Consider the following 13,775-nt stretch of genomic DNA (forward strand, 5'->3'; position numbering starts at 1 on the left):
CAAGACTTGTTCCATTGACACCTGTATTTTGCATTAGTTCAATCCAATCCAATATAAAACCATTATGGATGAACCAGGTCCAATTCAATAAATACTTTGGACCATTAAGTCTAGATTTGTCTAATATTTGTCCGTTCAATCTGTTCAAATTGATTTTGATTTGAATGGGTTTCATCTCAAACTGGTCTATTGACAACCCTACTAATTACTGCCTTGAAAGAACATCATGGGAGATGTTCCCAATACATGGTAGAGACTCTAGAGATGATCTGTGGGGCGTGCCTTGTGGGAAGCCCATCCAACTCTGCTGAAGTATACAATTAGTAGGTGTTTGATTTGCATGGTTTGAGCTAGTGGTTTAAATGAATTTTGTGTCAAATATCATTTACTAAGAAATGGTCCAACCCTGAAGAAAATTTAAGCAGGAATAGCCCCAACAAGATGAGTTTACATCTGCTTTCGATACGTTTGTTAAAAAAAATGAGTAGGAATGGAAACGAGATAGATGCAGGGTGGGGATCATACTCTCCATCTTGACCTAGACTTTGAAATAAATCTTCGTTCTGAGGAATAAAAGCGACCCTTCCCTATCCCTGTTGGAGATTGATTAGTTCCCCATTAGAGATATAAATCCCCAAAGCTCAGTTTGGAAAGAGTATACATATAAATATGTACAATGTAAATACATACAAAATAATAGAAAATATAAGAATTTGCACTCTACATATTTGCATTTGTACTCCTTCCAAACTGAGCCCAAGGTAATTTTCATCCCCATCCCCATCCCACAAGGCAATGTCCATTCCCGACTCCGAAACTGAATACCTGAATACCTGATAGGTATAGAGAAAATTGTCATTCCTAGAAATGAACCAATCTCTAGCGGCCATTCCCAAGTTTCTCACTCCTGTGCATGCTTAATTGTGAGAAACACTAAGCTGGTCCATCATATATGGCTGTTGATAAAATTGAATAATGGTAAAACAAGATGCATACATGTAGCGGATATGTCTTTATAGTTGGGAAAAGCTTTGCAAACCTTGTATAGGTTTCCCTGTCGTTTCCTTCCTTTCTCTACATTTTCCTTCAAACCAAACATAGCTTTGTAGTTGGGAAAAACTTTTTCTAAGATGAATTGAGTCGAGAGATCAGTGAGAGAAAAAATTCTGGAAAAAAAAAGCATCTGTACTTCATGGCCTACTTGAATCTTTAAGGGAAATTCCTGATTAGTACTATGTAATTTGGACCTAGTGCAAATTTTGGTCCCCAAACTTTAAAACACAACAATTCAATATCTGAACTTTCAAAACGTGACAATTCAGTACCTATTGTTGACCAACCGTTAAGTGGCATTTGAAAAGACACAAATGCTCCTCGAGTGTCATTTAATTTTCTTTATCAACCATTTAAACGTTGATAAACAATGAACAATCCCAAATCTTTTTTCTTTTATTCAAGAAAGTTGGGGCAACCAGAATGCCCACTAAGAATGACTCCAAATTTCTTGAATAGAAGAGGCAAGGATTTGAAACTGTTCATTTTTTGTCAACATTTGGATGGTTGACAAAGATAATTAGATGACATTTGAAGGGCGTTTTTATCTTTTTAAATGCCACTTAATGACAAATATTGGATTGTCACGCTTTAAAAGTTCAGATATTAAATTAGGGCATTTTAAAGTTAGGAGCCCAAAGTATAAGATACTAATAAGGAATTTTCCAATCCTTAAATTAGGAACAATTCCTACAGTTTAAAAGGGTTTTTGGAAGATTAAATAAATTCTTCTAAAACAAAATATCATGTATCTTTATGTCGGGATAAACAAAATAGAACAATAAGTTAGGCCCTGTTTGGTAATGTTTCAATGGAATGTTTTAATTTTCTATCATAAACAACAGAAATATTCCCAGGGAACATTACCAAACACGGCTCATTTTTCTTATATGTTTTTATATTTTGTTTATCCCGACGTATATACCTGGTAGCCTAAAAAATAGTTTATCTTATTTTGGGAAAACATTTTAAATCAGGAATTGCAGAAAAATGCCTATACAATGCTACCAAACAGGACCTATAGGAATAAGAATGTTACTAAACGCCACGTTACTTGACTATGCAAATAAGAACCGGGATCAAGGCTGTAGCTTTTTCATGTATTTAGGGTCAAGGAGAGACCCAAGGTGGATGAACCAAATGGAGAGGCCATGTCTTTCCCTGGTTTTTTATTTTTTATTTTTTTAAAAAAAAAAAACAAATTAGCTTACAAGAAAGAAACGGAAAGAAATGAAACATTGAAACAAAAAGACTAGATTCTCAGTTGTTTATAGACTCCCACCTCATATATTTACTTTCCCTTTTAAATAAAATATTTTACATTGGGAACATAATTTGTTAAGTAATATATAATGTACAGAGGTTGTGCCTATAACCTAGTTTGAGTAAACCTGCAGTGGACCTTTTCAACAACCGACCAACGACTCCTTGCCTACTAATAAAATTCTACGTTTGTTTGAGGTTGTTCACAATCTTTTAAGGGCTCATCACATGGAGAAGGGGTGGGGGAGGGGGGACTTTTTACTAGTGGATTTGAGTCATTTGGCTCTTTTACTTCTAGAGGTCACATGAATAAAGTAAGAAGGAGAAAAAAGAAACGTTAAGTTAATTGCAATTAGAAAACAAATAGCTATGTTACATGGGCCCGAAGAAAAGGAGAAATTTCTATCAATAATAATCATAATAACAAACCTGATTTTTCTAGATCTATTTGCAAGCAATATATTCTGAACTTTCAAATGCATATTTTCTACTAAGGATGAGTTAGAGCATGAAATGTCCAATAGGTGAGGTTATCTTTAGACTAGAACCATTTGATTGAAACTAACTTTCAATTAGATTGTGCTTAATTTGGATCAAGGAGTGTTGGGATGCACGTGTCTGAGTGTATAAGTCCCACATTGAAAAGAAATAAGTATGGTTTTCAAATCGCTGTTGATCAGATGGTCGGACTATTTGGCCTAGGAACTGTTTAGGTAATTGGTTTCGTTTTACTCTAAATCCGGTCTTTTGCAAAAAACCATTGAATCGGTCAATGATTCTCATTGATTCAGACAGTTAAACCGTCAATCTGTTCAAAGGTTTTTAGTTGTTTTTTTTTTATTTTATAATTTTTTTGTTAGAACGAGTCACCTATTCGAACCAAACGGTTGAACCGTCAACCTAGAAACTAGTGGCCAAAACAATTCTGGTTCTATGTCATTTTTTAAAACATTAAAAATAAGAGATGCAAAGGATTTGGCCGACGAGCTAGTAGATTAAGGTTTTGGATTAAGGAAATTAATGTTCAACTCTCGCATGAAATGAAGTACTCCTCAATGTTTGTGAGTCCTCTCGATGTGCAATAGTTATCCAGAAAAAAAAAAAAAAAAAAAAAAAAGCTGAAATTTCAAATGAACATAGTTATTGGTAAATGCATGTGATGACTCCCATGGCTTTGTAGCCTTCCTGATTAATGATCTCATGGTTAGTAAAAGCGATTAATATCCAATCCCATGATGACTCAAATGCCCCATGTACGTGAATGTGTCTTCATGGTTGAACAATTGGTGATTGGCATGGCCTCACCCACTCATGGATGACTTTCTCCTTATTCGACAGTTGAGTAAAGGCTCATATGGAGTTGGTGCATGTCAAACTTGATGACAACTTCAGTTCAAAGAAGAGGGAATGTTTGATGTGGATGAAAAGAAACATTGACGTGATCCTCTCAATGTACAAGGAAGAAGCCCAATAGAGGAAATCCCTAAAGGGTGTATTAAGGAATTTGAATTCTCTTATTCACCCCCCAAAATTTCATGAGTCATGGCACATGCATCCGTACGTAGTAGACCCATGAATGGAATGGTTGTATTGGAAAGAACATTTGCTGTCCCTCTTGTCTATTATATTTTTGACAATTACATTAATTACATTGAGAATCGAGATACAGATAAAAAAAACAATGTGATAGCTAGAAGTATTATATTCATACTAAGTACCCGACCCGCTGAGTTAGCATCTACGTCCTCCTGTTACTAGCTAGCCTATATATTTATATGCTTTTCATTAATATTTCATGTGGGATGATAGGGCAGGAATAGACATCCTATTATTAAGCTAATTCAGCAAGATGGAGTCCCAAAGGGCAAAAGGGCTTCTTTAATTAGGAAAATAATTGTAATAAAGGAACATGGATTCTCCACATGTTTGCTGTAGATAACGTACTTTGCTACAAAATAATCCTCTTCCTCCTCTAGCTATATATCTTCCTCCTTCCCAGCCTAACCCACACAGCTCCCCAACAGCAGCAGAGCAGCTAGCGCCCAGATGAGAGTGAGACAACCAACCCTACCCCCTTTCTTTTAGCAATGCCGAGGCTGACAGGAGCCAACTCATGTTGTCCATATCCGGTCCTCTACATTCGGCATGTCTACAACAGTGCTTCAGTGTACATCAACTCTACATTGCCAGAATGTATCGGTCAGCAGAGAAACCGGTGGAATTTCGTTTAGTTTATAATTAAATTCCTTTCCCCTCCACCCCCCCCCCCCCAAAAAAAAAAAGGAATAATAATAATAAAAAAAAAAGAAAAAGAGCTACGGAGGAAGCAGATTCAATTTACTTGAAATTAAACCCTTTTTTTTTGGGAGGGGGGAAAATCAATATATAGGAGTAGATATGCAAAACGATATAGGAAATGATCAGATAGAAGGAGATAAAATTTTTGGGACGAGCAGTACTCCACATTGGTCCAACAATTGCATCAACCAAACACATTTTCAAGGCCAGATGTTGGACCTCTTGTCCAGTAACAAATTAATTAATAGCACCCACTGATAGCTAGAGGGACGGATGGATGCAATATCATTAGTTGAATGTTTTTGATTTGGTGCAGTAGTAACTAATTCACAGGTTGATTTCCTTGCATTGTCCAGTTAGGACTTAGGATTTAGGAAGCACATGTGTGAGTGTGAATGTATGTTAAGACTAAGAGAGACGAATCCAGTGAAATTGAGGGTGAGGGACCTATCATAGAACATCCATCTCAACTATCATATTAATTTGACCTATACAACAGGCAATGGGAGAGAAGGTGCATGGAGAAAGTACAGCTGCATCTGCAGCAGCTGCAGGTGCAGTATCAGAAGAAGCAGGAACCAGCCAGAACCAGAACCAGCTGCTGCTGCTGAAGCATAGAGCAATGGAGAGGAGTGTGGTGGTGGTATTGGTATTGGTAATTGGTACTGAAGCCACAGTCGTGTTGGTATGGTGGAATAGATGATAGATGTGGGGTTGGGAAATCGAGGAAGAGGCGGGCATGCCTGAGGCAGAGGGAGGAGGGAGAGGGCAGGGAGGAATACTGGAATAGAATCTAACCGCGAGGCTTCCATCCAAACACCAAGGCGTTGCTCAGCCCTGACACCACGATTCCCACACTTGTTCCTTCCAACCCTATAAACGATAAAAAGTTTACCATTTTTAATCTCTCTACTTTTCACTTTATTTTTACCATTTTCTACAAACTAAGGAAAGAAAACACTGCAGCTTTTTCTAGACATGGAAGATCGATCGGCTCCTATCACAGTTTCTGTCCTCTTTTGACTGAGAACCCTCTCCAGTCTCGACGCTCTCACGCCTCTCTCTCTCTCTCTCTCTCTCTCTCTCTCTCTGTCCACTTGTTTTTACCTTGGACTACTATTTTCCTTTTTTGGGTTTGTTAATTGATATTAGTCCATTCCTCTTTTACCCTCCCCAAAATTTTTATGCTCATAAGTTATTCATCTCTCTCTCTCTCTATTGGTCAAAGATTCCAAAACATTATGACCACTGTAAATGTTCAATTGAACCGATGATTAGGGCGATCCCAACCCTTGAGCTTAAATCTTGGCGGTTCTCTACTGCAACCTGGATCATGTTTCTTTTCCATCCCCTACCTGTTGTCATTGGTTGTTGGGGATGAATTTTATTTTCTTTTCTTTTCATTCTTTTTGTTATGCTAAAAGGTTGGGGATGTTTCACATACACTACTGCCAAATGGTAATAGACATACACTCAAGATTATCATCTGTTCATATAAAATAGTATTATTAGCAATATGTTCCAACTCAAAACACTGCGCCTGAAAAAGAAATTCATATTCAATAAATACTTGCTTCTTGAATGGATACAAAGTGCAGGTGAATTGGAGGATGTAGTTGGTATATAGCATTTGATTATGTAAAGGTTTGATAAAACTAAGTAGTGAGTTGAATTTCTTTCACTTTTTCACATGCAAGTAGAACATATTATATTTAATAGTAAAAAAAAAAGAGAAAAGAATAAGAAAGAGGGAGAGAAAAAGAGGATTAGATTTTTTTTATGGAGTGAGAAGAGGAATCCATGTCTTCCAAGCACTTCCAGACAAATCAGTTTCAGAGGAGAAAAGAACCTTTGCTTTAAGACCCAGAAAAGGAGATTTCAAAAATCCTAAGGGAGGCTTAGGAAATTGCGTGGGTAGTGAGCCAACCAAACCTCTCTCTCTCTCTCTCTCTGGCCTCTATATTTAGCAGCAGTTGGGGTGCAACTGAAACCCCACACCTTCTTCTTTCCCTCTCACAAGACCCCACCAATTCAGCAGACCTTCGCTAGCTAAGTTTAGCGATGGTTTCCCGCACCCAAAGTAGTGAAAGAAGGAAAAGAGGTGGGCAGGCGATTGTGGTAGAGTAGTTTCTGAGCTACGTTTGTTCTGTACTAACTCAAAAGGTGGTTTGTTGGGTTGCTGGGAGAAAAGAAAAACGAGCTAGAGGGGAGATGTGGGACATAGAAATAGAAACCCATTTGATTAGGACTTGAATGATCTAGCAAAGATCTCTTCTCCTGCATAAATACTGCTCCACCTCCACTCTCTTCCTCCTCTTCTCAACCACATCCTATCCTATCCCAGTTGTGGTCCGGCTTAATACAGGCCGTCTCCGTTCCCTGTAGATCTCGGCCGGTGCAAGCAACGATCACGGAAACTACCGCACTTGCATTGTTTTTCATCATCCATCGAAGCAATTGGTTGAACCATATATACATTAATGCATTCATGTTATGCCATGTGATAGCATACGTATTTACGTATGTGCCTGGCTCCCTGTATGCCATTCGTAGAGCCCATCGGCACATCGATGGTCTTCGTGGATGGCGTGCGAGGAGCCATGCATATTGCATATACCGGATGCATCCATATGCTCTAAACTGCAATTACTACTCTCTCGCTCTCTCGCTCTCTCTCTCTCTCTCAAGAGTTTTGCCGTCATAGAATCATGTATGCGACAGAAGAACCGGTAAAGGTTTTATAACTCTAGTGTTTCGATGGTTGCAGGTTCGTCACCAAAGCTCCTTGGCCAATGGATAGCCAAGCAAAGTAGCGGGAGATCCGGCATTGGATGGGTCCCACTGTAGAGATCCGCTGAAAGCTATCCGATTGGACGGCTCCAACTCCTCCTATCTATCAAACATTCGTTTTGGATGGTCAGAACTCAGAGAAGAAAGTACAACCAGTGGATCCCACCCCACCCCACCCCCTGCTTCTGCTTGTTGCTTGTAAGCATTGTTATAGCGGCGACGCTACTTCTCCTATTATGTATATTGGTTTATTACCAGCAGCAGCCATGTATATAATGCGGGCAGGGTTTTGCAGGTATCAAAGGACACATCAAATGCCATGCATTATGCCATCCAACTGATATATATATATATATATATATGTGATGGTCCATCATCCATGCTAAGAAGAGTTCTTGGTGTTTGTTTAGCGTAAGGAATTAATTAAAACGATCAAGCTCTGTTGCCTACTGATCATGAAGCTTCCATCTCAAGACTAATGGTCCCTCTATATACTGATAATGAATCTTTCATTTGTTTTCGATGTTTCTGCTAGTTATTATTATTATTTTTGCCTTGATAGCTTTTATTCAATATAAGTGGCTGATGGTGTATTTATTTATTCATTTGAGTTCCATGAGTTATTTTTATAGCAACCTGTTACATTGCGTTAAGAGCAAGCTACGGAATGAAACAAAAAAAGGATGGGATCGAGCAAGCAAATTCTTCTTTAATATATAGAACCCAGACTGGGGATTCCAAAATGATTACACTCCACCTCTTATTTCAGATATCCAACTGATACCCAAGCAATGAAAAATATACCCGAGTGCCATCTTAAACAGTCCAATCTTTACAACTTTAGTCTTTAAATTCTTATGGTAAAAACTAACTAAAACATGGGCCGAAATATATACTGTGAAAGAGCTGAATCATTACAGCATTGTTTTGTATCAGAAAAAAAAAGGGCTCATCACCTTCTTGCTTGTTTTGCATCTTTACATGTTCAGGATGAAGATTTACAAACTATAAGCATGATGTTCTCGACATTCCTTCTAATTTTACATTAGGAAAAAAAAATCATGTACATGATTACCTTCCGTGACCACAAAGCTCAAATATGCAGGGCATAATGAATAGTTGAAAATGGTTGACAAAGACCCACTCGGCGGAATATCACTCTATAAGTAGACCTTCTAGCTCCGCACATCTAGGCTTCGGGGACAAAAGGATGTGTTGCAGTGATACATATTGTCTACTCGATCAAGGTGGCACTGTGGCTTCCCCATGAACTACTACTTGTGGCCGTGGAGCCCTTGGAAGTACCACTGCTAGTGTTTGAAGTATTTTTGCCGCCTACTTTGACATTATCAAGATCCATGAGGAGCCCCGGAGGCGATATCTCGAAATTTTTGACATCGATCTCATTGCACATCATCTTGTAGGCCTTAGACATATGTGGACGGAGCTTAGGATCATCTTGCACACAAAGTAGTCCTACCTTCAAAAATCGGATGGCTTCTTCCTCAGGGAACTCTCCTTTCAGTGAAGGATCTATTAACTGCAATAGCTCATTAGCCTGGTACATCCCCCAAGCCTGCATATACAATGTTTCACACACATAACTTAGGAAGGAACACGGGAAGGCGATAAGATGGAAGATAAGCGCCTTGCAGACTATTAAGAAGTTAAAATTGCTAGCTACATTTTATGCAGTGACCAATAGCTAGTAGGAAATATCTCATGCATGCAGATATATGTTAGAGAATAAAACCTATTCAAGTACCTCACTTAACAGCTTAAGCTTTTAGTTGAATGGTTCTGAGATGACATCTAGCCGTTTCTTATTTCTTATTTCCACACGTATCTTCTCAAAATATGGCAATAGATCAAACGGTTTACTTTTCAGTCAATTTGATCAACTGAATGCTTAGATCTCTCTAATGTGGCCTATAGAATAGAGGATCCAACCATCGGGGATATAACCCACTGTCTCTACTCTACTCAGCTAGAGGTCTGGAAAATTTGCAAGTCTGAATGTTATGATAAAGTGTAGGACTAATATTACATTATTACATTATTACAGTCTGAAAGTCTAATATTACATTATTAGGACTAATATTACATTATTGAAAATCGTAGGACTAATATTACATTATTACAGAATCCAAGTAGGAAATTGAACTTAGAGGCCAAAAGTTATGATAAAGTGTTAACAAATTACCTTGTCGGCAAGATTGTGTTCCCCATGTTCTAAGTTGAAGTCCACAACTGGTCTACCACTGACGATTTCCATAAGGAGTACACCAAAGCTGTAGACATCGGATTTTCTTGTCAAACGCCCACTAATGGCATATTCAGGAGCAAGGTAGCCTCTGCACATTTGTAATTGAAAGAAATTGAAAGAACAAGACACTGTGAATTAGCGGAGTTATGCAAACAAACAGATATAAGAATTCATGGAAAGGGGAGGGAGGGCAACTGAACTTACAATGTTCCGGCAACGCGTGTAGTAACATGAGTAACATCATCGGAAAATAGCTTTGAGAGACCGAAGTCTGAAACTTTTGGAGTAAAATCCGCATCAAGAAGTATATTTCTAGCTTTAACATCTCGATGCACAATGTGAGGCCTAAGCACTTCGTGAAGGTAGGCAAGGCCCCGAGCAACCCCTAAGCAGATCTTGCGTCTGACATCCCAATTAAGCATAACTCTGTTATGCTCCCCACCTATCATCCAAAACAAGAAGATGACATTATATTCTGAATCATGGTGGGTTTTCACATTGCTGGTATACTACTATGCTAAATAAAGTAATTTAGCAACTAGTAGAATATTGCATACTACAAATCCCATGAATATTGTACCAGAAAATGAAAAATGAAAGGAGATCTGAGGAAGTCGAAGTTTACCAAGCAACATATGCGCAACACTGTTATTTTCCATATACTCATAAACCAAAATTCTGTTACTTCCATCAACACAGCCACCAAGAAGCGTAGCAAGATTTTCATGTCTGACATTCGACATTGCAGCTATCTCAGCCATAAACTCCCTCTCTCCTTGATTTGATTCGGCTGAAAGCACCTTTACCGCCACGAGAGTACCATCTTGAAGTCGTCCCTTTTGTGGTTCCATAAAAAATAGATTGTATCATTTAGATAGAGGTCCATAATTTTGATGTCTTAAGTACTGTTACTTAATCTAGTACTTTTGGATACATAAATAAATATATAAGGTAGATATTCGTGGTTAAGGATGAGAGTAAAGGACGAGAGAGAAACAATAAAAAAGAATATAACCAAATTACCTTGTAGACAGAGCCAAAACCCCCTTCTCCAATCTTGTTCAACGGTCGGAAACCCTGAGTCGCATCTTTCAATTCCTTGTAGGAATAATGGTGAACATTTGGAGGAGATTGTAGACCTGGTTCACCAGTTATGTTAAATAAAACCATTGGCTTTCCAACTCTAACTAGAACGATTAAGATTGATATCCCAAATTACTCCAACGGTTTTATCGATTGGCTAGATATATAGCCAACAATTTTGCGAACCCCAAAATCTCTGTCTTTTCCCATAATTATGTTAACCTAGAAAAGAGGGATTGATTTTTTCCATTTTACGATGCAGTCATACATTGAAGTATTGAACCATGCTACCTCTGGATGAGCTAATAGTCTAATACCCCTTAAAGAAAGGTCATACTAAGTACCGAGTGAAAGATTCTAGTTGCCCTGAATTCACAAAATTCATGTACAGATATATGCATCTTTGTGGAAAACAGATGAATAAGTGGAAGAGGAAAGAAAGGATAATTTCCTCACTAGTCAGTACATGTCAACCCAGTTGATGGTCTAGACGAAATTGATCCCCAGTGCTAGAGTAATGGAAGCAGAGAAAGGGGGAAATTTTGAGAAATCGATTGATACATACCTTGTTTGCTGTAGTCAACGTTATCTTCATGGGCAGAAGAGAAGCAGACTAAGAATGAAAGAGAGAACTTCATCTCGCAATGTAGTTGGTGTCCTGATTCCCTTCTCAGTTTGTTCTTCTTTGATCTCAATATGCTTTGCAGAGAGAGTTGGACTCTTGGCCCTCTTATCTTCTGATTATATACGTAATGTTGTTTGAATTGATAATAGGTCTTGGAGAAGGAAGAAGAAGATCAACACAGACGTACGTCAGATGATAATTTTTTTCACACCTCTCAGCTGGGGTTTTGGAGTGAAATAATAAATTAAAGTTATGAATCATATGGGGCTTTTGGGGTTTAATTAATGACGTTTCGTCCCGTCAAAGACCAAAAGGAAAACGGAGAAGTACTGTTAACGGCGACTTTGACCAGTTATTTGAATTTGACCACCGAGTTAAACTCGTCATTCCCAACTCGGTTAAAGTGACAACTTACAACGTGTGTGGACTGGTACAGTGGGACGAGAGCAGCAGCATCGGCGATTCGGAAGTTGAATACTTGAATCGAGTAAGGAGTAATCGATGGGCGTTCGTCTACAAAGGCGGGTGGCCGAAATTCGAAAAGGAAAACGAAAATTTCATAATATTCTTTTGACGGTAGACGGTACCGGAAAGGCCATTTCGCCTACTTTTTTGGTATTTTTACGATAACATGGGTGACGTGTTATTAGGTCAGGACAACTATGGCAGGGCTGGCACTTGGCAGAACCGACGGAGGGCCGTCCGTTCTGCCAAGTGAAGGTGTAGAAATGGACATGACTGCCACAGCGTCAGCGGTCAGCCAGACAATTACATCTTTGGGAAAGGGAAAGGGAAATGCTGAAGGCTGGGCTGAGGCTGAGTTTCCTATTGTGTTTTAGGCGAGTGAGCTAAAGAATAGATAAGCGAATAGCCAAGCCCCACGTCAGGCCCACGGAGAAAGACAGGTGGAAGCTGATGTGGGGCGTTATGATTCGGTACACAGCCAACTACACATCCATCGAAGGAGACCGGATCTGTTCCTCACACAGGGCGTCTCATTTGCGCCTCACACGCACATCGTATTATGCATTAGAAATGTTCTCAATATACGGTAGATGTGCATGTGAGGCGCCCCATGTGAGGAACAGATCCCGTTTCCCATCGAAGAATCAACGAAAAGGGTCTGGACTGGTCAAAAGTCAGCAGGATCCAGTTGTCCTTCTCCTCATGTAAACACGTTAACAACAAGCCTTCCCGGTGTAAACACGCTAATAGGGAGTGATGATTAATGCAGTGCCAAGGGGGCTGGCTAAGGCTAACTCGGTCGGTCAAGTTTCAATCCGCGTTACCGAGTTCTTATCAAATGAATACTCCGCGTTACCGAGTTCTTGGTAACTAACCATACCATGCAATGCAGTTATGCAGGTTGAAGTTGAAAATTTAGGTTCAATAATGGTAAGAAGACAGAGAGTGTTTTGAAATTGAAACTGGTGACATGTAGTACTAGTAGGACCAGTTTTAGTTTTTTTTCATTTCGCACACGTCCACCAGTTTTTTTTTTTTTATGCTTTAAACCCAAACCTACCCATTTTATTATTGTATTATTTATTCTTTGAAGTCTAATTGCATTTTGTTTTGTCTTTTGTGTATTATACTATGCATATGCCATCTCAAAGATTCTCAATGTTCTTCTCAACAGAGAAAATAATGATTTTTTTTCTCTTTTTTTTTTTTCAAGCATGGGCCTTCATGGCCTCCAAAGTTCTGGAATGCCCATGTATTAGCTCTTGGCCTCGTTGTATAATGTTTTTTTTCTCTTTTTTTTTTTTCAAGCATGGGCCTTCATGGCCTCCAAAGTTCTGGAATGCCCATGTATTAGCTCTTGGCCTCGTTGTATAATGTTTTTTTTCTTTTTTTTGTTAATAATAGTTTTCCTTCATCTTTCAAAAGGAAAAAACAGAAAAAAAACCGTCCAACCCTCAACCTCAATTTCAGTTGAAAAGCTACAGTTAGTGATACACCCTCTGCCCAACATCATTTCCTCCTCATTCTGTATAAGTGAAGGTGAAGGTTAATTGACACCGTGGTTCTGAAAACCGGACCGGACCAGAGGGTTGGATTAAAAAACCGGGAACCGCTCATCTGACTAGTAGGGGTGGAAACATTCCCAGTAAAACTAGGGCCCTGCCCCTTCCCGCCCTGAATTGGATGGGTTTTCCCCGGTCTTAAATAGGGACAGGGAAAATACTTTTCCCTAAACCAGGGATGGATTTTATACATTATTTTCTGAACCTGATAGTAAATTATTGAAATATGCTTAGATTTAATATTAATTTATAAAATATCTTTAAAAATTTCACAAATTCCTAAAACCTTTAGGATCCAATAATTTAATGTTTAAAATACCCCCAAATTTCCATAATACATGTTTAAAATACTCCTAAATTCCCATAGTAT

At 38.7% G+C, this 13,775-nt stretch overlaps 1 protein-coding gene and 1 long non-coding RNA gene across 3 annotated transcripts; one reads left to right on the top strand and one right to left on the bottom strand.

The window, feature by feature from the left end:
* Positions 1-6,519: 6,519 nt before the first annotated feature.
* On the top strand, positions 6,520-8,005 carry LOC104594835 (uncharacterized). Of its 2 annotated transcripts, none has more exons than XR_016083021.1 (2): positions 6,520-7,602; positions 7,690-8,005. It is a non-coding gene; the product is annotated as an uncharacterized LOC104594835 (long non-coding RNA). The 2 variants fall into 2 exon arrangements; XR_734793.3 differs by having other exon boundaries at positions 7,700-8,005.
* Positions 8,006-8,090: 85 nt separating this feature from the next.
* LOC104594836 (putative serine/threonine-protein kinase) lies at positions 8,091-12,389 on the bottom strand. Its single transcript, XM_010255338.3, has 6 exons — positions 11,319-12,389; positions 10,694-10,809; positions 10,296-10,506; positions 9,875-10,112; positions 9,608-9,758; positions 8,091-8,980 (listed from the first exon to the last, which is right to left on the bottom strand). The coding sequence occupies exons 1-6, from the start codon at positions 11,389-11,391 to the stop codon at positions 8,639-8,641; spliced, it is 1,131 nt and encodes a 376-aa protein (XP_010253640.1). The 5' UTR covers positions 11,392-12,389; the 3' UTR covers positions 8,091-8,638.
* Between the last annotated feature and the right edge of the window lie 1,386 nt (positions 12,390-13,775).

This window comes from Nelumbo nucifera, chromosome 2, assembly GCF_055504915.1.
Source record: "Nelumbo nucifera cultivar China Antique chromosome 2, China Antique-T2T, whole genome shotgun sequence".
NCBI lineage: Eukaryota > Viridiplantae > Streptophyta > Magnoliopsida > Proteales > Nelumbonaceae > Nelumbo > Nelumbo nucifera.

Coding starts and splice junctions, on each gene's coding strand:
- LOC104594836 (XM_010255338.3), bottom strand. CDS start 11,391: ATGAAGTTCTCTCTTTCATTCTTAGTCTGCTTCTCTTCTGCCCATGAA. Junction 10,507..10,693: donor GTTTTGGCTCTGTCTACAAG/GTAATTTGGTTA, acceptor GAACCACAAAAG/GGACGACTTCAAGATGGTAC. Junction 10,113..10,295: donor TGTTGCGCATATGTTGCTTG/GTAAACTTCGAC, acceptor TTTGGATGATAG/GTGGGGAGCATAACAGAGTT.